This window comes from Hetaerina americana, unplaced genomic scaffold (genome assembly GCF_022747635.1).
Source record: "Hetaerina americana unplaced genomic scaffold, ioHetAmer1.1.p SCAF_6, whole genome shotgun sequence".
NCBI lineage: Eukaryota > Metazoa > Arthropoda > Insecta > Odonata > Calopterygidae > Hetaerina > Hetaerina americana.
In genome coordinates, this window is record NW_027287205.1 from 79,809,821 (window position 1) to 79,833,557 (window position 23,737).

The 23,737-nt window shown below is 39.5% G+C and overlaps 1 protein-coding gene across 1 annotated transcript in view; it reads left to right on the plus strand.

The window, feature by feature from the left end:
- The window catches only part of LOC139695169 (lachesin-like), a 160,606-nt gene that overhangs the window by 38,192 nt on the left and 98,677 nt on the right, over positions 1–23,737 (plus strand). The window contains exon 5 of the mRNA XM_071593835.1: positions 13,231–13,368. Within this exon, the coding sequence (XP_071449936.1) occupies positions 13,231–13,368 (138 nt within the window). The remainder of the gene's footprint in view (positions 1–13,230; positions 13,369–23,737) is intronic.

The following is a 23,737-nucleotide window of genomic DNA, read 5'->3' on the forward strand; positions in this document are numbered from 1 at the left end:
TATATATATATATATATATATATATATATATATATATAATCTTTCTGTATCTACATGCTTGAACGACATTCCCATACACTTCCTCAACTTCGTCATCGTAGTCAGGCGTCGGGATGCAAACTTGTAGCAACACGGTATCCGTGGAATTTGCTGCCACATTCACCATGACAATTCTTACGTTGTATCGTATAATCTTCCCTCTAAATGTTAAACTCTTCCTCACTACGAATTGCCACTGCCTAATTTCCATTTCCTCAGCCTGCGTCAATTATCCTATGGTAACCGTATCAAAAGCCTTCTCCATTGAGCCATTTCATTTTACTCACGTCTTTGACATTTAATCCAATTTGAACCCATTTGCTTTCACATTCTCCGACCTCCCATATCCTTGGAGTGACCTAGAATCCCAGGATCTAATCCTAAATTCACTGTCGCATTTGTCAGGTGTACTCTCTCAAGCAGGTTCCCGTCCAGAGATTCTAACTGGGACTTGTTTAAAGACTGACTAATCTGCTGAAAAAGGTTTTATGGAGTTATCGGCAAACAAGTTAACTTTATTCTTAGTATTATGAACGTGAAGAAGTTTTTGATAAAAATGATCACTTAAAAAGGTAATTACTAGACTTTGTTTAAAAAATATTTAGCATTATCATTGATGAAGGCAGTAAATGCCAAATGTTTCTCGGCTAACAGAAACACTTAAATTAAACCATAATATATGATCATATTTTTATTTCGAAAATTATTTCTGTCGGGGCTGAGGATTGAAATTAATAACGAAAGTAAACAATGTTTTAACTTAATAAATTTAAACAAAATTAAATTTTAGAAAGCATAGCATAGCATGAGGTATCTTTAAGTTTAATTTATAGGTGGTATAAATAGTAGTTGTTTGATTCAAGTATTGCGTTTGCAGAGGCCATTGAAATTTGAAACATGTCCATATTTCATACGACAATGATGGAGGCAGCATGCGACAAAGATTGAAATGCATTTAAACTTCGATTTCTCATGAAAGAATCGTCAGCCGAGGCCCCTATTATCTCCAGAGGTTCATTTTGAGAACCTCCTTCCCTATAACACATTCAGAACGTAGTTTACAATGCTTCAAGAGGAGAAAAACTAATTGCAAGAAATATGTGCCTGGAGCTCCAATCACTTACTGCTTTTACAGGTACAGAAGGTGAACATTAATCTTGCTTTTGCCATTATGGAAGAAGATCATGAAAATAATGATCTCGGGAACTCATTCAGAATATTTGACAAATTCATTTGCTTGCACCTATTCGTTGTTAACAAATAAATTTCACATTAGATGTGTTTTTGCACAAGGGGTTCTGGGATTTCTCAGAGGGAACAAGGGGATGTTCACGTGCACATTTTTTCTAAGTCGAAGTTCACGTTACACGAATATAAGGATAACTTTCCGAAAGCTATCGCTGCAGATGAAACTTGGCTACATCGCTTTGAACCTGAGAGCAAACAGAAAAGCTTCTTTGGAAATCTCAAATGCCAAAAATGTCAAAGGGGTGTCTCCTGTTGCGAAAGTTACAGTCATATCATATTTTAATATTCATGCAAGTGTACCAACAGGTTATACCAGCATACATTAGTGAAAATTGAGTACACTATAGAAATGACCTGAAAAGCCTTATCAACCTTAAATATTACATTTCAAAGTAATAAATAGATACTAAATCACAATAATTCAGGGCTGCATGTCACAAATTTTGCTTTTATGGCGTATGAAACTCAATATGAAGTGTGTTTCTACTCTCACTGTAGACCATAGCAAGTCTAACGTGACTTTTCCTTGTTTCAAAATGCGAACAAACACCTTTAAAAACGCTTAATTAGAGGGATGAGAAAAAATAAACTGTTATAATATAGTCATTCTTTGCTGAATGAACCTTTTAATTTCCACGCAACAACGTTTAAGATCTTTAAGTATGAGTTCAGCAGGTTATCTTTCCATAAATGTCATAAATGTGTTTTACATGTCATAATGTGTCTCATTTTGCAAATATGATATGCAGAAACTGAAAACCTACTTGATTAAATCTTACAATTAAATCATTATTAAAGAATCAATTTTGTCTTCAGCATAATTTGTGGAAACAGATTAACGACCGTTTTATTTCTAAGCCTCACCTAGCGAAACAACCAAACATCGTACGCTGAAGTCACGCCATCAATTTCGCATACCTTTTACTTGCTTTCATATCATCTAATATTCCAATTCTTTTCCTGCTCCTACCTACCCACCTTATCATTCTCTTTTCTTTCACAAAAACTGTATAAATATTCTAATTTTAGCTTTTTATATTCCTCGTCATATACCACCGCAATTCTTTTTAAAACGTTCCCTAATACATGCTCGCTACGGTTAAATACTAATGAAACCGAAATGTATAAATTGTAATCTATAGATAAAACTCAATCAATGGTGTACCTAGTATGAATTCTAAAACCAAACGGTTGATGAAAGAAAATATTAGCACCAGAGGGGAAACCTGGTGACATTACCGCCCACTCCCGTCAAATGGCTTCATGACGGATATGTGGTCGAAACAGCGTTCTACAAGACTAAGTGAGGCAACGCCTAAGCTGATTCGCCTACCACGAAAGCGGACAGAGGCGCAAGGTCCTCATGCCTTCAGACATCTTTCCGGGAGAGTCCCTCGCTCAGAGTGGCTGGCTCCGCGAACTCCCGGCAAAACCAAGCAACCGCCGCCCACCGACCGCCTTACTGGTAGCACGATGATGTGAGGCGAGTAACGGGAGTGGGATGGTCAGAAAGAGAGATAAAATGGGAGAGGAAAGAAGAGAGAAGAGAGAGAGAGAAGGCCACGTTGAAGAGAGTTAAGGGAGGAGATTGGAGAGGAGGATGAAAGGAGGTGAGGGAGGTTTGGTGAGAAAACTACAACGGAGAACTGGTGGGTGGCCAGGAAAAGAGGCCCGGCCACAAAAATGAGCGACTCCGGAACTCGGCCCTTTCTCTTAATTAACGGCTGAGGGCTTGGGAAGTGGGAGGGAGGCAAATAATGGCGGGGAAGAGAAGGAAGAAATGCTGCCGGGTTGGGAGTGGAAGGGTCGAGATGGAAGAGGGAAGCTGCGAAAGCGGCCAAGAACGGCAGGTTAGTTTAGGGAAGGCGGCAGGGGCAAGGTAGCTGGCGGACAATGTGTGTGTGTGTGTAAGAGCACCCTCCCTCCTCGCCCCAGGAACCTGTTCCCTTGGCCGGTGGGGGCGGTGAGGGAACGAAGAACAGACCGACGGCGGTGGTATATAGAGTGCGGTGGAATCCAGGCACGGAGACAGCAGAAAGAAGTAAAACTAACCTCCCCTCTCACTCTATATATTCTTTCCAACAGCTCCGTCGAACAGTCTCTTAATAGTCTTTATATGTCGCATTCATTCCTTCTTAAGAAGGCCGCAAAAGGTCTCTCATCGACCCTGTCCAACAATCGCACGTGAGGTGTTCCAATCCGAGAGTGAGAGACGGACTCCCTCAACCTCCTCGCCGACTTCAACTTGACCAGTTGAGCTCCAGAACCCCCCACCCATTCGCTAACCCCTCCTCCAACTATTTACCCCTGTCCTCCTCCCAAGGACCCTCCCTCCCATCACCCCCTCCCCTCCCCTTCCAGCTCCCTTACTCGTCTAAAACCACACCGAAACCGACCTCCGACAATAAAATGAATTAATGAAGGGGAGGGTTTTGAATTGGAGCCATGCCGTACCCCTGAGATCCCATGCCGCCTCCCTATCAACCCCCGCGACCCCCCAAACTCCTTCTTCCCCCTTTATCTCGCAGGCACTCTTACACGCGTCCACCGAACTACCCCCCCATTTCTATTCCTTCCGCTTCCAACTCTCTCTTTCTCTCCAACTCCGCATCACAAACACAGCAGCTTCCTTCCTTCCTTTCCTCTCTCTCCCACTCCATCTCCTCGGACGCTAAACGCACGAGAACTTCATTTCCTATTCAAAATGTTCCCGTTAACCGGCCACGAAAATTATTTGACCTAAAGTAGAGAAATCGAATTCTTTAAATTTAGACGACCGTATGGAAATCATGAACCACTTTCAAGACTCAGATTTTCCAAACTTATTGAAATTAAATAATACCTGACTATCATTTTAAGTCTAATGCTTGAATGCTTGAATCCAAACCGCAGTATTATGTTTTATAGGTTGTCTCCACCATTCACTCTACCACTAAAGATGGAGGGAATTCTTCGCACAATTTTAAGGGATCTAGTTTCAATTTCTGCCCCCATTGTAAACAATGATGAAATATATTATGAAACTAGAACACAGTGCAACAATTTAATTTGCCAGCAAATAAAAATACTTAAACAAAAGATTCTTTAAATCCATATATTACATTAGATTTCAACACAAAATAAACCGCCAGAAGTTTCCGCTATGAAAGAAACTTTGATAGAAAAATTAACGCAGTGTCCATAGAACATCATTTTTTTCAACGTTTTGACCTAATGCTTTCACGCGTTTTTTCCACTTTCACAATAAGATGCAGATAAACTTGGCATACATTTATTTATTTCATTAGAGTCAGAAATTCCCCATTGGAAAAGAAAATGACAATTCTCACTATTCTTGACTTCTCTGCCCCTGGAATATTCCCTTCGATAATCTCCCCTTTAATATTCTCTCCACCCGTCCCCCAATACCCCCCTTTCCCCCCGCAGCTTTCTTCCCCCTTCGGTTCCCACCTCTGACTAAACGCCCCCCCCCACTCCCTCTTCCTGCCCCCCACCATCCCGCCCGTCCTCTCTCTTTGTGTTTTCCACTCTTAACGCCCCCTTCGCCCCCCATCCCTTCCCGCGCGCTCCACCGCAGGAAGCGTGTGTCTTAAACGAACGTTCGAACTCGTTTCATTTTCCAACTCCTCAAAGTTATCTTAGTGCCTCAATTGTGTCTAGCATCACGGCATTAATAATAAAGCATCTTGCACGTTGTATAATGGCCCCTCTTGTCTTCCCTTGTGTGGGTCATACCTGACGATTGCTATTTCAAACGTTACCTGGGAAGAAATACAATTCTAGCTAGTACAATTATGTCTTAGCAATAGTTCTCCATGAAATATATGCACAGCTTTTTCTCTTTTAAATTATGAATAATACTAAACAAGATGTTTGGGTTAACTTAAAACAAACTGTTGTTTCACCGACAAAGTGCTATTATTCCGAGGGTTGATCATGCAAATCTTTCTAACTTGCCGTGCTCCCTGTCACTGTCGCAAAGCTCCTTGCTCTGCCATTTTCTATGAGCTGCTTCCCATATTTAACCCTTGACTTTCCTTTATAGTCGTGCCCTCCATCTACCTATCCTTCGATTATGGTGTTCAAATAACAATTGTGTCCCAGGCTGTTCTCAGTTAGTTTCACTATACTTACAAGCCTCCTCCATAGGATTCTCTCTTTATCTGCTCTTCGAAGAACTTAATTTTTCCTCTACGAGTACCTATCCACTTTATTTTCAGTATTACTATGGTATCACATTTATATCTCTCTCAACTTTCTCTTCCTTGCTACTGCTGCTATCGTCCAAGTCTCATCTTTAGGAAATTAAACTAATTTAGGCTTCGAAATAAATCGATTCGCTACACATATTTCCCGTTTGTAATTGATTCATTTGACAAAAAGCCTTCTACGACACTTTTATGCTACTTACTACATCCCCATTTCTTCTTCCAACGAAAGTGATCCTGCTGCCAAAATAGCGGAGGTCTTCCCCTTGTTTTAGTGCGTCTTTTCGCAGTCTTATTTGGAGATTTCCCTTCCTTATTTTTACTGAATATCTTAGTTTAAATCTTGATTATCTAGAATTTATACTTTTTTATCCCATTCTCCATAGTGGTTTGTATCTTCGTCAGGTATTTTTTCTCTTGAGCAAGTATAATTATGCCTCACACATTGGTGTTTATCTTTGACAAATTCACTTTAATTGCTGGAAATTTCACTTCAGTGGCTTTGGCAAACACCCCCGCTGGTGTGCAAATGCGAGAATTCCAGGGAACTGGGTTCAAATCCCAGGGGGAGGTGAATTCTTTTTCCACTTTGAAACTCTCGGAAAGGTTGCCGCACAGTGAGTGAATTCGCAAAACATTACTGTTTCTTTGAAGTCATTAATAATAAAGTGTAAAAATGTGGATGCGTAACGCGTACGTGAAAAAGATATTTGATATTACTTCATTCGTGCATAAATCCTATCGGGGACTCTGGCGTCATTACAGCGTACATGTATTTAGGCATCGTTTTTGTTTTTATTGTTGGCTAAGCCTCACAGTTCCACAAGGGTCCAGGTTTTTAAAATAGAAAATGTAAACCTTAATTCATGAGTTAGAATTTTATACTGACGAACAAGTGTTTCTTCCGTTATGTAGACTAAACCAATTTTATATTTTATGCACAATGTTCCTGGCGTGTCGGAATGACTCGCGCGTATCAGGATATATATTTTTTCGAGAAACTCAATAATTATCGCCGATAGGGCCACCCATGTCAGGTAGACTGATGTATAGAATTCAAACTTGAAGTACGCCACGTAGAGTAACCCCCGACAATGTAATGACTGTGTCATTTCTCAAAGAAGAAAGATTATAAAATAAACGATTCTTACTTGGGAGATCGTTATACATAATTTAGCCCAATGACGGCAATTCAGCTGAGTAAAAGGAAAAATTGCATGCAAAAAATGGAAGGATGATTTAGCAGCAGAACACAAAATCTCTTACTGGAGCACATATGAAGGAATAACTGTCCTATATTTATATTATCATAAAGGAGTACAAGGGAGCGTAGAAGAGAGGTTCTAAGATTTTTAAAAAATAGCTATGCCTACTAAAAAGAATATAGGAGAAAGAAATGCGAAAGAACAGCCTATAGTTAAAGGGGAGAGAACTAAGGCGAGGAAAAAGAGGTAAATTATTTGAAACACGCATATGCGAACCCAAATAAGGAAATCTATACTCATTTGAAGAAAAAAATCCCTTTGGCAATAGAAAAAAGAGAAAGTGCTAAGAAGAATGAAGTAAAAAACAGATTATATTCGGATAAGAAAATTGAAAGCGAAAACATCGCGGGAAGATATCGCAGAGCTAAAATCAAAAAGTACTAACAATTGAGTAGCTTCAGGCGTGATGTGGAGGAAGTTGAACGTAATCAAAAACAAATTCCTTCATTTTCATTCTAATTATTGTAAATATAATCCATAGTCTACAGTCAATGCATGGTACTCCATTTGTAAGACCTGGGTAGTACCCCGCCAATCATTCAAAAACAACATAACACAATGCATGACTGTCCCAGCTAATTACGAGCAAGTAGTTTGAGCTTTCAGCATTCTCAAGTCTTCTTCGGGTGAGACTCAGGCAGACTGAAGCCCACACTATAGTAAATGTGTGCCCTTCTTCGGGTTTTCTATGCATATATTTTTTCTATTTTGCCGTCAAAGCGTTATGTTATCCTCGCGAGTGCTTCTACATCATTAATCCGGGAGCAATGGTAATTGCTCCCGGAAGGGTCACCCATAGGTCGAAGATTATGAGCAAGACGGAAGGTAGTCCACGCAGCGTCTGTTCCATAGCAAGGCGGAGGCAAAGACGTCTGACCACAGTGGGGCGGCCAGTAAGTGATGGTGTCACGTTAAAAACACAATTGAGGAAGTCAACGGGAAACCATCTCAATTATCATTTCCAAGAATACGATGATGGTCAATACAGAGAATGTGGGTTCTGGCAAATACGTCACTCGGCCCAATCGGCCGTGCATCGTGCCCAGTAGTCGTAGAAGCAAGGCTTCGTCATCTAATAAAACCCTTGCGAAGCAATTTCGATTGAAGCTGGACAGAATACACAGAAGAGGAAGATCGAATTAGTTAGAACTTAGAATGTTGGGACAATGTTGGGGACAGGAAAATTAGAGAACATAAAGCGAGAGATGGAAAGAGGAAATATATATATTTTTGGTCCATGCCAAGTAGGATGGAAGGATAGCGGGGATTACTGGAATCATAGTCATAGAGTAATATACAGCGGCAGGGACGAGACAAGGTGTTGCCATAGTAATAAATAAAGATGTAGGAATATGCGCAGTCAACAAAGAACACGACAAAGATAGAATATTACTGATAGAGATAAAAGCAGAACCGATAAAGTTAGTCACTTTTCAATAGGCCAGCAAGCAATCATAGTGAGGAAAAAATTGATAGAATAAACGATCAATTAGAGGAAATAATAAAAGATGTTCCTGCAGGAAAACATTTCATAGTGATGAAGGACTGGGATTGACGTTAGGTGAAGAAAGAGGTGGTGGTGAAGCAGGGTACTGCGGTTTAGGCACGTGGAATGGTCGCGGGGAGAAAGCAAATGAGTTCTGCAGGAGACAGGGATAAACCATCCCTTACACTTGGTTTAGATATCACAAAATCCGTAAGAATATATGAAAAATTACTAGTGACTCAGAAAAGTATCTGTTGTAAAAGTGTGTATCTGTCGTAAAAGTATATTCTGGTTAGACACAGGTTTAGGAATAGTGTGATAAATTCCCACAGCTTCCCGGGAGCTGATGCGGACTCTGACCACGATTTAGTTGCTATAAAGTGTAGCGTGCGTTTCCAAAAGATAAGGCTGGGGCGGTGGGTTAGAAAATGGAATTTATAAGCATTAAATGGATTGAAAAGGAAGGAGTACCAACAGACTGTAGAGGAAATCATGTTGGATGGTAAAGAGCTAAGTACTATCGAAGAAAAATTGGGAAAGTATCAAGAAAGGCTTGTCTAACGCCGCAAAAGACACTATTGGAACCGTTAACGCTAAAAGGACTAGGAAACCATGGATCACGGATGAAATGATTACAAAGATGGATGAGAGGTGAAAATGGAAGAATGTAAACGCAGAGTTAGGCAAAATGAAGTACAAAGAGTTAAACAATAAATTTAGGCGCGCAACAAATAAAGCAAAAAAGCATGGTGGAAGTCGAAGTGCGAGCATATGGAAAGTTTGCAGAGGAAGGGTGAAATCGGTGCGCCATATAAGAAGGTTAAAATGCTATCGGGTAAGGCGGGAAGATCTGTGTTAATAATTAGAGTTAAGTTCAGTGAGATAATAGTTGAAAAAGTTAAGATCCAAGTGAGATTGAAGGCATATTATGAAGAAATGTATAATAAAGAACTTAGGCCATCAAGGTTAAATAGAGAAAGAGAATATGACGTAGAGGAAGATAGCATAAGTCCAGACATACTCGAAAATGAGTTGGAAAGGGCATTTAGGGAGATGAAATTAAATAAGATTGACAACATTTCTGGGGAACTACTACAAGGTTTAGGCAAATGTAGCAGAAAGGGTCTATATTGACTGATTCGTATCATCTATGAGGAAGGAATCAGGCCGGAAGATTTTTTGAGATCAGTTTTAGTTCCTATTCCGAAAAAGGTAAAGGCAACATCATATGAGGACTACAGGACAAAAAGTTTGATATCCCACGCAGCTAAGGTTGTTCTAAGGATCATTAACAAAAAAATACAGGGCAGGGAATATGATTACTTAAGGGATGATTAGTTTGGGTTCAGGAAGGTGAGAGGCATGCGTGAGGCCATTGCAGTAATGAGATCATTAATCGATAGGAATTTAGAATGTAATCAGAATGTGTTTCTCCGTGCCTTGAAAAGGCATTTTATAGAGTGAATTGGGAAGAACAGATTAGTACAAGACAGAAAAAAGGAATAGATTGGAGGCACAGGAGACTGATCCACAACCTAAACATATCTCGGACCCCTCAGGTGTCAGTGGGAAACGGAGAGTCCGAATGGGCAGTGTTAACAAAACTGTAAAGCAAGTTTGTCTACGAGGGTGGTCCCGAAAGTACTCTACCAAACAAAGAAAAAACAAAAAGTTTGGAAGAAAATGTATTTTCATGTATATTTATTGCAAACGGGGAAAGAGCAGAAATAGGATAGTATGTTGGGCGGGATAAAAGGAGGAAGGAAGTACTAATATTAGAAGAGAGAATTGTTGTAGAGTAGGATAATGGGTTTCGATTTATCAGGAGAACCAAGATATTTATTTGTTAACATTGTCCATCAAAAACCAATTTAACCGGTAGATTACCTTAAAAAAAATTATATATGTGTAAAAAATTATATATGTGCGTGTGTGTATATATATATATATATATATATATATATAATATATATATATATACACGCACACACATTCAAACACGAAATCCCGGCATACGGCGAACAAATATTCCTTCACATGGAAATAGATTTAAGGAAAACGGATAGGAGCACATAAAAAGGACGAACACAGTAGAGGTGGGTAAGGCGGAATCACACGGATCACAAGAGTGATAGCTCAAGCGGTTAAGAGCATCGGCCCGGTAAGTGGAAAGATCCGCTGCTCGAGTCCCGGTCAAGGAAAATTTTTACTCGTATGATCCGTTCGATTCAGCCTTCCCCACTTCTGCTGTGTTCGTCCTTTATATGTGTTCCTATCCGTTTTCCTTATATATATTTCCATGTGAATGAAAAAATAATATATTTATCTTTATTCATACACACGCATACATACTATTATGTGTGTATTTTATTCAAGAAACGTCTTAGCCCACCTAGTTTTCCACAAATACTGCTGTTGTTGACACCTTGGCAGGGGCATCAAGTGTTGAATTATTAATTAACGATTAATCAATAAATACAAGAATTAATTTTTTCATTGAAAAATTAATTATATTTTATTTCGTTTTACGATCAAATATCAATGACAGCCTGTTAAAAAATATTTCTAACCTTACGAAAGGTTTACCCGAAAGAAAAACGTGTTTTTATCGAAAAAATCGTTGGTAGCGAACATTAGCTAAGAAATTGGAACTGATTTTCAAAACATCAATCTCTAAGATGGTACCTATCTTATTGAAAAAGTCTCTTTGTACGTAAACATTTTGTACAAGTTTCAACAAGTACTTGCGTGTATTCTCACACAAGTACTTGTTGGATGAACTTCCCCGGGCGCTAAAGGCGTTGAGTAGACACCATTCCGCAGTTGTTGATGCAGAGACCGTAGAGAATTAAAGAGGTTAGGGTGAAACCAGCCAAGTGCCGAAACAAACGAGCGGTCCATGAGCAGATTGTTAAGCGATAACTTGATTAGCGAGCCTCGGAAAACGCCGAAAGCAATTCACTGCTAAATCAAGCTAACCCCGGTGGTTTATTTTTTCCTTGGTCCCCTTTAGGTGTGGGAATTAAGTTCATCGCAGAATGTGTGAATGCATGCAACACTGGTTTCTCATCGGCGTCCTCGCAAAAATTGCCTCCATAGAAAGAACATGCAAATGATGTCATCGTTCACCCCAGTCGGACGTCAGTCCTCTATGAAAAAGTAATTTTGGTGAGGACTTTCAAATTGTTTCCCACAAACTCTCTGTGGGAAAAAATAGAGGCAAAAACAATGACTACTGCTTCATTAAATCGCAATTCCTACGCGTGTTCATCTAAACAGCGTATAATGTTAAAAAAAACGCTGTATCAACGTAATGACAGTTAAAAAGTAAAAACAGCCAACTTAATTCACGAATAAAGCGTTCCATTTAGTTAAATTGTAAATACTTATTTCTAATCTAAGTCTAATATATTAAATTTCTATTACTAACCTATTAAATTCACAGATGGAATCCCAAAATTAAAACTGTATTTTTTTGCGTATTTCAAATAAGCAGTGCCGAAATTAATAAAAACTAGTGTTGCTCGAATCTGAAAAATACGATTTTTGCAAATTTTCTGGGAAATTTCAGAGATTACAGATTATGTCGGACCAATCACTGGTTATTTAAATATTCCTTTCATGCCGGAATATTTCGGGAATACAAAGCTCATAAGTTATATAATACGTAGCAGGAAAAATTATTTTTTGAACTTGAAATCTTATATAAAAGCACAACTTTGGCTACACATCGTTCATGCTTAGTGATCATGCCTCTTGTACAATTTGATCATCAGGGGCATTAATGTATTGGTATTAATTACCGAAAATGTGTTTTACTGCACGATATATTTCAGTGCAATTTTTAAAATATTTTAACAACAAATATTTTAATATTTATCAAATAATCATTCTTATTTATTTGCATGAAACTTATTCTAAAGCTACATTTTTATAGCCTAACTTTCAACACCACATCTGCTGACTATGGATTGCTTTCCGTTTCCCAGTGCATTGAATCACAATCGATTTAAATGTTCCTTAAATGTTGAAAATTATATTATACTCTATGCTATGAATAAGCGATTTGCCTAACTTGAAATAAATTAAAATAAGGTTATTTATAACCACTAATCACTTCTACAACTTAGAACGGCTAAATTGACATGTCGTCATGCATCCGATAACTTCATAGAAAGAAGAAGATTATCATAATAAAAGTTTTATTAAGAGACTTCATATTTAAAAGTAATAAAATTAGCTCATGTTTATTGATTACCAGGGAAATTTAATTATAAATGAAAGCTGTACCTCGAATAAAATGTCATAATTCATGAGGGTGATAATTCACATGAGTCATACACGAGTCCTGTACTCAAGCTAATATCCACCAAAAAGATGAATGGCATCCCAAATTCTGTGCAAAAATTATTTTGCATAAAAGTAACGTTCCCAGTGACATAATAGCAATAAAAAGGGAATGAAGTAGCAATCGGAATTCACACATAAAATTTTGTTTTTTTTTCTTCCTCGTTAATTTATGTGTGTTGTAAATTTAAACGGAAAACAAGCCACAGGAACGATATCAAAACGTAAAATTCCACGATGATATATCATGCTTTTCTTTATATATGTTAAATTTTACACTATTGTACTTTCTATTAAAGTCTATTTCCTCTGCATGTGTCTCATGAATCCTTGTATAAAATACAGAGTTTTTTTCTGGATATATCGCCATTTTTATTGTTGATGAATATGTATGTGTGTGTGTGTAAATATATATATATATATATATATATATATATATATATATATATATATATATAATGTGTCTACATATAAGCTAGAATGTACTAAACTGACTCAAATGTCAATTTCCATTTAGCCATATCTAATGCAAATATTTTTTTTGCTTTTCTCCTCATGTTGAACACCCGCATATCACGATTGGATGGACCTATGACGCCCTTCTATGATTTCATTCAAATATTTCTTGGATGAGAAGTCCCGCCAATGTTGTGGATACAAAATCAACTGGAAGGTGCCTATTTGGGCCAAGACGTGAACCTGGAATGCCACACAGAAGCATATCCTAACTCAATAAATTTCTGGATTACGGAGAGGGGGGACATGATAGTATCAGGTAACTAATCTAATTGATTATTTTTAAATAATACCAAATTTTATCATTCAATGAAAACATACTTGAATTTCATTTCAATTAAGACTATGGCGCGGTATTAAATGACTGAAAATGTAATGATTCTAAGCTTAATTATTTTTCCATATGTTGTCAATAATACGCAATAAATACAAATATCGGTTTACATTCTATTTTTAAAAGGTATTTCATCGAGGTTATCAGCATGATAGATATGTGAAACTTACTCCTGTTTTGGCGAAATAGCTGTGTGTGTATATTGCAGGCAAATGTTTTTTGACGTGTATGAGAATGTTTTAACTTAATTGTAAACTGAGGATTTGATTTTTTTAACAAAACATTTTCTTTTGATAAAATTATCTATGACTTTTCTTGATTGAAAAATCTATTTCTCACTTATCGTAAAATTAATAATCTACTCTTCATCGCACATCCACTCTGGTTGCCCTTTATGAGTGTCATACTGACACTCTACGTTTTAAAACCATTCGGGAAATGCAAGAAAGACAAAACATAAATGTCCCAACCGTAAATTTTCAAACGAGCAAACACGCGAATCGCAAACGAGCAAACGCTCGAAGTACTCCCTTAGCACGCAGGCGTTACTAGGACGTGAATTAACAAAGAACTTGAGTGAGTAGCGGGGATACTCAACATTCCGACGGCCGAGATTCAATTTTCTGGTGAGGCAGAAGTCACTCACATCCTTAATGGGTAGCCGGTGAAAAACGGTTTAAGGGATGCGCTCCGTCCATTGGATGGGGCATCATAGTGAGCCCAATTTTGAGAAATCAGGCATCCCTCCCCTTCTCTCCCCTCAAAACCTACCCCTTTCTATCCGACGTTTGTATCCACCTAACTTTAATGGCGGAAAAATGAACGCAGATGCCCAGTGACCATTGCCGCGATGCGCGTCGAAGACGAGCGGGATGAGGTGGAATAGATTACAACCCGATGATTTGAGGTCAACCCAATCATGTACCACTCATTGGTCGCAGCGCTACAATTGCACAATCACAATGATAAGGTTCGAAAAATGTTGACGGCTCGGCTTTGGCGTGGTTACTCGGGGTTGGAGGGAGAAAGAGGTGGAACGCGGATCAGGAAGAGTATTCATTCGGCATCCAAACCTTCTTTTATTTCCTCGTCCCCAAATCTTCTGATAACCCGCCCAAATGCGGCTATCTGCTCGTCTGTGTAATTCGATTTCCTCCGCTAGGTTTCGCTCCGTCGGTTCCCTCCACCCACCTGCCCCCCTAACCCCCTCTGCCCCCGCCACGCCCACTCCCCCTATCCCCAACTTTGTTCCGCCCCGACGACTGACATATTACCGTTCCATATCAGATGACCGCGGATGGCGATCTTAAGTAATCCAATTATCGATAATCCCGCAACGCCACGTTTATAAGGAACGGATATATGGAACGCCAGGTTTCCACAATGTGAATTAAAAAACTACGGACATGAACTCTATCGCCATCCGTCTCGGGAAAAAGGGTCCATCGCAGAGAAGAATGAGACCGTGGGGGGGGGGGGAGAAAATCGCTCGACAAACATTAGAGAATGAAATCCGTTTACCTCGATTTCATTTTTCCCATCAAGTTTTTCCGAAGGATGAGCAAGATCTATTAAAACGGCAAATCGACCCTTGCATTGCCTGTGTCACTCTCCAATCTCCCAATTTTATAATAAAAGGTTCTCACTAACTCATCCACTGTCTGTGCTAGTTTTGCTCGTTCTAATGATGTCCACTTTGAATCAACCCCCCAAATCAACCCCTCAATTGGCTTTTTAACTAAAACATTTAAACCCCATTTAGTCTTTACTGCTAAAAATGTTTTTTCTCAAATAATTATTACATTATTTCATTAAAATTATAATTGCCCAAAAAATTAATATTCTTAAAAAGATATCTTGAGCCGTCACATTATCAGCATATTCTAAGTATCAAAATTAAGAATTCCAACGCCTTTAAGGAAACTTTTCATCAAGCCATTCATTAGCATCAAATAAAGGCCATGAAATAATGCTACTGTACGATGTCATGGTATTACCGTCGATGGGCATCCATGACAATAGCCCTTTCTCTCATAGATGGATGTAGATATTTTCGCCACCGATTTATCGAAGATCAAAAGTAAGAAGGAGGTATTGTGAATTAAATAAGGGTCCATTGCTAGAAGAAGGGTATCAGGTTCTATTTCCTTAGCAGAGTAAAAGGAATGTAATGCCGTCCAATGTCTGTCCATCCTACCTTGACTAATTTTTTTAAACTACTTTAAACGACACTCTGCCTATGAGTGTTTATTTTAGCAAGATAGCAGTATCAATCGTTATCGAATCAGAAAAAACAACGCGTTCCTACCGTATGCAATGTCATTTGGAATAAGAATGTTACACAAAAGGCATGGACGAAGTTGAAGATATAAAACAGTGTGCTACTCGTAATAGCTTCTCAATTAGAAGGGTTTTCTCAACGGAGAAGAACTTTCCAACAGCTTTTATCAATGTCATGAGTAAAAATATTATAATTCTTTGCATAATAGAAAGGTAAGCTGTTATGAAAGGTTTTCAATTTTTGTTTCCTGTACTGAGTGGTTATATACACACTAATAATAGCTCCTAGGTGATAACTTTTAAATTTTAACTTGGAAAATTATGTGGAAGCCAAACTCAAGTAATTTATTAACAGATATTAATGCTATTGCCTCTGCACTAAAATAGAGTTCTATAGTATTTTTTTAGCAATAGTAGCCCTAGAAAACAATTTCTCCTAGTTTCAAGCCCGACATAAGTTGAACCTACTTCTCTTGGACCGTTTATTATGATTTTCATTCTTACAGAAGTGTAAAGTGCAACTGCTATTAGCCCAAATTTTTCAGACTCTTTCAGAATACTTCTTACGAGTCGCGAAGAATGAGACCGTCTACTTTTCAACAGTTATAACCCTTGAACCAAAATAATAAACAGCTTGCGTGTTGGATCGGGTGGGAACGTTGCGAAGAAATTTCAAAGGTAATAAGAAGTTGCCATTAGTTAAATGGAGTATTTAAGTTTTCAACATTTGAACAAGTATTTGCGGCTCAAAAATAAATGTGCTGAACCCGAAAGTCAACAAAAATATATTGAAGCCATTTAAGGAACAATTGATATAATTAATAGCGTTCACGTCTTTTTTGGCAAGTATTCGCTCAATAAGCTCGTCAAGTAAACTTCCATCTACAAAGAACACAGCCTATAACATAACCTTTCTTACCATCTTTTTTGGAATAATATCTATGCCATTACAAAAAAGGTAGTACTCTAAAACTGCAACAATGCGCACCAGCCTATTTCCATAGTAGCTTGCGTTTGTTACCTATTTTCTGTATTCGTTTATGTCACTTAGGGCATGAGATTGTTCGCAATTGAAATAATTAAAATTTAATTACAACGTACGCACTAGAATGTTTCATAAAATTGAATTAATGATAATAATAATTACCTCCCCCATAGTTTGAGAACTAAAGCATAATCAATGCAAGTTTTAAAATGAACTTCGAGAAGATTCAGAGTTAGGTATAACTGACCATCAATTCACTCTTGGCTACTGATGGTCAGCAAGCAATTACCCACCAACATCGAATTTTTGAGGGAAAATACCACCCTCAGGGAAGTAGTTCGATTCCTTTTGCGTTGAAAACCAATTCACAGCTCATGTACGTCAGATGCATAAATTTAGAAATAGATTTAAATATTTTTCAACAAATATTTGATTATACTTTGAATGTTACTAATTTTTAATGGCACGGATACATTATTTTATAAAAATAGCAAAGAGGGCTTCAATAACTAGAAATTGGAGGCACAAGACAGCCGTAAGAATGTTTCTCACCTACGTAATTAATACACATCTTCTCAATGCAGGGGGACGCACTCTATAACCCCCTTCGCATATCGGAGACCGGACGCCGGATCTAATCGCATTTGAGCACTTAATATACTCCAAACCTTCCTCCCGTTTCTCAACTTTTTGGGAACTTCTCCGTCGAAATAAAGCAAAAATGTAGGGGAGATGAAAGGGATGAATCTGAAAATCATTCTTGAAGAGGGGGGGGTAGAAGGGCGAAATCCTTCGAGGCAGACGTTTTTGAACACGAAGGGTAGCGGAAGATACGAGACATCAAAACCGTGTGGAGGTTTGCGGGGGGCGGAGTGAGGGGACGGGTGAGGCGGACGTTGGGGGACGGGGAAAGAGAGGCTGGACACTTCGCGTGTCCGGCACAAAAGGCCTACCCCAAACCGACTACGAAATAAAGCCAACTCCGTCTCATCTTCACTATCCTTGCTCCGGCTTCGCTATCTCTCGACCCGCCCTCCCTTCCCTGCCTCCCGCGACCCCCTCCCCTCCCCCACCGACTGCTGCCCTTGTTCCCCCGTTTTCTCCCCTCGTTTCTCCCTTTGAAGTAGGGTACTTTTGTCCGTAATGAAAAAGCTGCGGATGAAAGCAGGAGCACTGCCCCGACTAAAGACTTAGCTCCAATGGATCCCCCGTGTTCCCATCCACCCCCCCCCTTGATGCCATTTCCAATATCATCATGTGACCAATGTAAGCGGCCTGTAGTACAACAGGACAAAAGGGTCCCACCCCCTTACTTCCTCTCTTTTTTTCCCTCTAGGCCGGGATAAAATCGTTCGCCAGGGCTTTTCGCTTCGATGTCCGGCTACCGGGTGGCGCGCTGACCGACCTCTGCACCGCCGGACGAAAAAACCGGAGGGGAGGGTTTAGGGAAGAGCGGTGGTGATTGGATTTATCAGGGAACGCGGAAAGGGCGGAAATCGAAAAAAATAAGCTTTTGCGTGTGTAGTTGGATTAAATATCTTTCGTTTTTGACGCAGTGTTATGCGAATTCCAATACGCGAAAGCTCTAGGCTTACTCCACACCTATATTCGTTACGAGGACCGTAGAATGGAACTCGAATATATATATATATATATATATATATATATATATATATATATATATATATATATATATATATATATATATATATATATATATATATACATATGTATATATATATGTATATATATATATATATGTATATATATATATATATATATATATATATATGTATATATATGTGACTATTTCCATATTTCACTTGGTATGAACTTTAGCATGTTCAAACTTTACAAATGTTCGGTACTCGTACATTTACGAGTATATGCATTTCACTTGGCAATGCAGGCGTTTCATTATTTACCGAAGTGGCGCTCTGGTTTCAGGAGTATTTAATACTTTAAAAAATATTCTTCAATTATGTCTCATAAAAATGTCATGCACATTCCGCTGTACTTTAGCAGTTTTACTACGACATTATTTTATCTTAGTTCCCACAATAAATACGGATAAGTATGGATAAAAAGTATCAGGAACCATATTTTCCTACCGTGACTGTTTATCGCAGCGCGCAGGTTCGTTGGTTGAGAATCTTACCAACACACGCACCAAGCGCCTGCGAAACGTTTGCTCGTTCAGCCTACATCATCTTTTTAGTGAACCCCTGTTGATTCACTTGGTGAAAACGCTTAATGCAGCGAGCAATTGAACAGTGGTATACCACCAAGTTTTGTGTTGCACTGGGGACGTTGGGCATGATTTCTAAAGTATTGAAGTGTGAAAGAAAGTCAAAAATTGCAGTTTTTAAGCAGAATGAGCTCGCCAAGAGAATGTGAAGGACGAGTTCCGCGCTGGATGGCCGTCGACTTCAATAAAAGACGACAACGTGCAACGCGTGCGTGAATTGCTGAATTCAGACCGTCGGTGAAGTGTTTGCAAGATCGAAAATCCAATTGGCATTGATATAATGCCAGTGCAAACCATTATTAGAAATGAAAATTCAGCCATCTGTACCAAATTCGTCGCGAAGGTCTTGATGGAAAACCAAGAGCAGACATCGCAGTGGTGCCTTAAAAAAGGCCTTCTGCAATGCCATCACGACGAAACCCCAACCCCCTACAATCCCGACTTGGCACCAGCAGACTACTTTCTATTCTCAAGAGTGAAATGCTCTCTCAAGGAACACCAATATAATCCTAAGTGCCGTCAAAGAAACCCAGGAAGAAGGACCTTCCGGAATTCACCTACCAGTTGAGCCTTCGAGTTGTTTACTTATTTATTTACACAATTACGTTGCAATTAGGCAAATTTCCTGGTGACAACGGTCAGGTTAGGTCAAACGACGACGAATGACGAATGGTCAAACGACGATGGGCATCGAATAGGCAAGGCTTCCGCGCTTGCCATCACATACAACCATTGCAAGGGAAAACCGACGGAAGCAGGGCAGAAAACGGAGGAGAAAAAGATAAAATTAGTTGAAATAGGAACTTGGAATGTTAGGACAATGATGAGGACAGGGAAATTGGAGAATGTTAAGCGAGAGATGGAAAGGGAAAATATAGATATTTTAGGTCTATGCGAGGAGAGATGGAAAGATAGCGGGGATTACTGGAGTGATAAGTATAGAATAATATACAGCGGCGGGGAGGAGAGCCAACGAGGGGTTGCCATTGTATTAAATGAAGAGGTAGGGAGAAGCGTAGTCAACATAGAGTAGGTAACGGATAGAATACTACTAGTGGAGATAAAAGCAGAACCGACGAACTTAGTTATTATTCAGGTATACATGACACCGAGCAACCATAAGGAAGAAGAGGTCGATAGGATATACGATCAGTTAGAGAACATGATCGCGTGTGTTCCTGCAGGGAAACATTTGATAGTGATGGGGGATTGGAATGCGACGGTAGGCGAAGGAAGAGATGGTGATGAGGTGGGGGACTACGGTTTAGGCACGAGGAATGACCGCGGGGAGAAAGCAGTTGAGTTCTGCAGAATACAGGGGTTAGTCATCACCAACACTTGGTTTAGACACCACAAAAGACGCAGGTATACATGGAAAATGCCAGGTGACTCGGGAAGATATCAGCTAGATTATATCCTGGTTAGACACAGGTTTAGGAATAGTGTGATAAATTCCCACAGCTTCCCGGGAGCGGATGCGGACTCGGACCACAATTTAGTTGTTATGAAATGTAGCTTACGTTTCAAAAAGATAAGGCAGGGGCGGCGAGTTAGAAAATGGAATGTAGAAGCGTTAAATGGGTTGAAAAGGAAGGAATACAAACAGGCGGTAGAGAAAATCATGGAGGATGGTAAAGGGCTTAGTACTATCGAAGAAAAATAGGAAATGATCAAGAAGGGGTTGTCTAAAGCCGCAAAAGACACTATTGGAACCGTTAACGCTAAAAGGACTAGGAAACCATGGATCACGGATGAGATGATTACAAAGATGGATGAGCGGAGAAAATGGAAGAATATGAATACAGAATTAGGCAAAATGAAGTACAAAGAATTGAACAATAAATTGAGGCGGGCAACAAATAAGGCAAAAGACGCATGGTGGAAGACGCAGCGCGAGGATATGGAAAGTCTCCAGAGGAAGGGCGAAATCGGTGCGCTGTACAGCAAAGTTAAATCGTTATCGGGAAGTAAGAAAGGAAGAGCTATGCTAATAGTTAGAGATAAAGCGGGTAAGGTAATAGTTGACGCAGGAAAGATCCAAGAGAGATGGAAGGAGTATATAGAAGAACTGTATAGTAAAGAACTCAGACCAACACAGTTAGACATTGAAAAAGAAAATGACGTAGAGGAAGACAGCTTAGGTCCAGGCATACTAGACAATGAGATAGAAAGGGCATTAAGGGAGATGAAACTAAATAAGGCCGTGGGGGTAGATAACATTCCCGTGGAACTTTTAAAATGCTTAGGAAAATGTGGGAGGAAGAGGCTATATGGGCTGATCCGTAGTATTTATGAAGAGGGAATCTGGCCGGAAGACTTTGTGAGATCAGTTTTAGTTCCTATTCCGAAAAAGGTAAAGGCCACGTCATGTGAGGACTATAGGACAATTAGTTTGATATCCCACGCAGCTAAAGTTGTTCTCAGGATCATTAACAAAAGGATAGAGAGTAGGGCAAATGATTACTTAGGGGATGATCAGTTTGGGTTTAGGAAGGGGAGAGGTACACGTGATGCCATTGCAGTAATGAGATTATTAATCGAGAGGAATATAGAACACAACCAGGAGGTATTTGCCTGTTTCGTAGATTTCGAAAAAGCGTTTGATAGGGTGAATTGGGAAAAACTAATGAGTATATTGCAGAAAATAGGAATAGATTGGAGGGAAAGGAGGCTAATCCGCAACCTGTACATGTCTCAGACTGCTCAGGTGCGGGTGGGAAACGGGGAGTCAGGATGGGCAGTGTTAGGAAGGGGTGTAAGGCAGGGTTGCCCATTATCACCGTTGCTGTTCAACCTGTATGCAGAGGAAATGATTAAAGAGGCATGGGAAGAACTCGAGGTAGGAATGAAAGTGGGCGGGGAATTCGTAAAATCAATTAGGTTTGCTGATGACCAAGCCTTAGTTTGTCAGTCAGCCAAGGGGCTGCAAGCATTGCTTAGTGAATTGTAAATTCAGTGCGACAGGTATGGGATGAGAATCAGTATTAATAAAACAAGGGTTATGCGATTTTCTAGAAAGAAAAAGGCCAAGCTTAACATTAAAATAGGAGGGCAAAAACTAGAGCAGGTAGAACAGTTTACGTATCTCGGTAGTGTTTTGGACCAACACGGTCAAAGTAGTAGGGACGTAAGGAGAAGAATTGCGCTAGGCAAAGAGGCTTTCACAAGGAGGAGGGAGTTGATGACGGGGACTCTGAGTAAGGATGTTAAGAAAAGACTCGTAAAAACTTTGATATGGAGCGTAGCTATGTACGGTGCGGAAACGTGGTAATTGAAGCAGGAGGATAGACGTAGATTGGAGGCTTTTGAAATGTGGGTGTGGAGAAGAATGGAGAAGGTGAAATGGACAGAGAAGAAAACAAATGAGGGAGTACTTGGTATGGTGGGCGAAGAGAGGGGTTTGTTGGGAGGAAACCTATGGAGGCAGGAAAAGTGGTTGAAGGGGGTATTGGCCGGCAGTGGGATGTTGAAGACTGTGATAGAGGGTAGAATGTTGGGCAAAAGAGGAAAGGGAAGGAACAGGATAGGGATGTTGGACGGGATGAAGGGAGGAAGAGAGTACTCAGAGATGAAGAGGGACCTGATATAGAGTAGGATGATGGATTTTGTGTTTTGTTAGGAGTTGGGGGTTGAGGAGTTGTCTGTTCCTTTCCTGTATGATGTTCTATGAATTCTAACCCACTGTCCTTTCCTTTCCTTGTGTATTGTCTATTTCTCCTTTGGTGGGTGAAACAGCCCCCTGACGCTATCTCTTGGCTGAAAGAATCGGGGCGCTTGGCGACATATTAGACCCACGGATCTCAGGGTAAATTGACTATCCTCGATAGCTCAAGTGGTTAAGAGCATCCGCCCGGCAAGTGGAAAGATCCGGTGTTCGAGTCCCGGTTGAGGAAATATTTTTACTCTTGTGATCCGTTCGATTCCGCCTTCCCCACCTCTATTGTGTTCGTCCTTTATATGTGTTCCTATCCCTTTTCCTTATATCTGTTTCTGTATATATGAGTATATATATATATATATATATATATATATATATATATATATATATATATATATATATATATATATACAGGATACGGCAGCATAACATTATTTTTGAAAGCGTTTTGCGTCTGTGCGTCTGTGCATATTTAGATACTGGGCATAGGAAAACAGATAACAAAAAGGACGAACTGATGGGATAGGTGAATTCCGGCACAGTATGATGCATCCGGAATCTGAACCAGGGGCTCCCGCTTCCCGGTTATTTTTAAAAGTGTATTTGTGTATGTATACATGTGTGTATACATGTAGTTGTATATAAGGTGTTTGTTTAAATGTTATCAAGAGATAGATGATTGTAAAAGAAACACAGTAATCAACCCGAAGTTCAGATTGGTAGGTGATGGTAGAGTTCACCCAGTGCTAAGCACGAAGGCGTGTGAAATTCACACAACAGGATAGGTGGGCCAGTTCCTTTCCCTGTGCCGGTTATGGTTTCCCAGGAAGATCTGGTACCCGAAAAATCATATATTTTAGGTGGATTCGTAGGTACCCAGAGGGACTTACCCGGATATCTAACCCAGGCTCTGAGGTCAGTAGTCCAACCCTCTACCCTTGGACTACCACGACACACAGAGAAGATTGTACGGTGTAAAAAATCAGAATTTCATAAATTTAATATTGTTTTGTATGTCATTTCATTCATCGTATCAGGCATATATCATTTAAAAAATATATGTTTGAAGTTATAAAAGACTTTTAGGACAGAGATGCAAATTATAACATGGCCTGACCTTTAA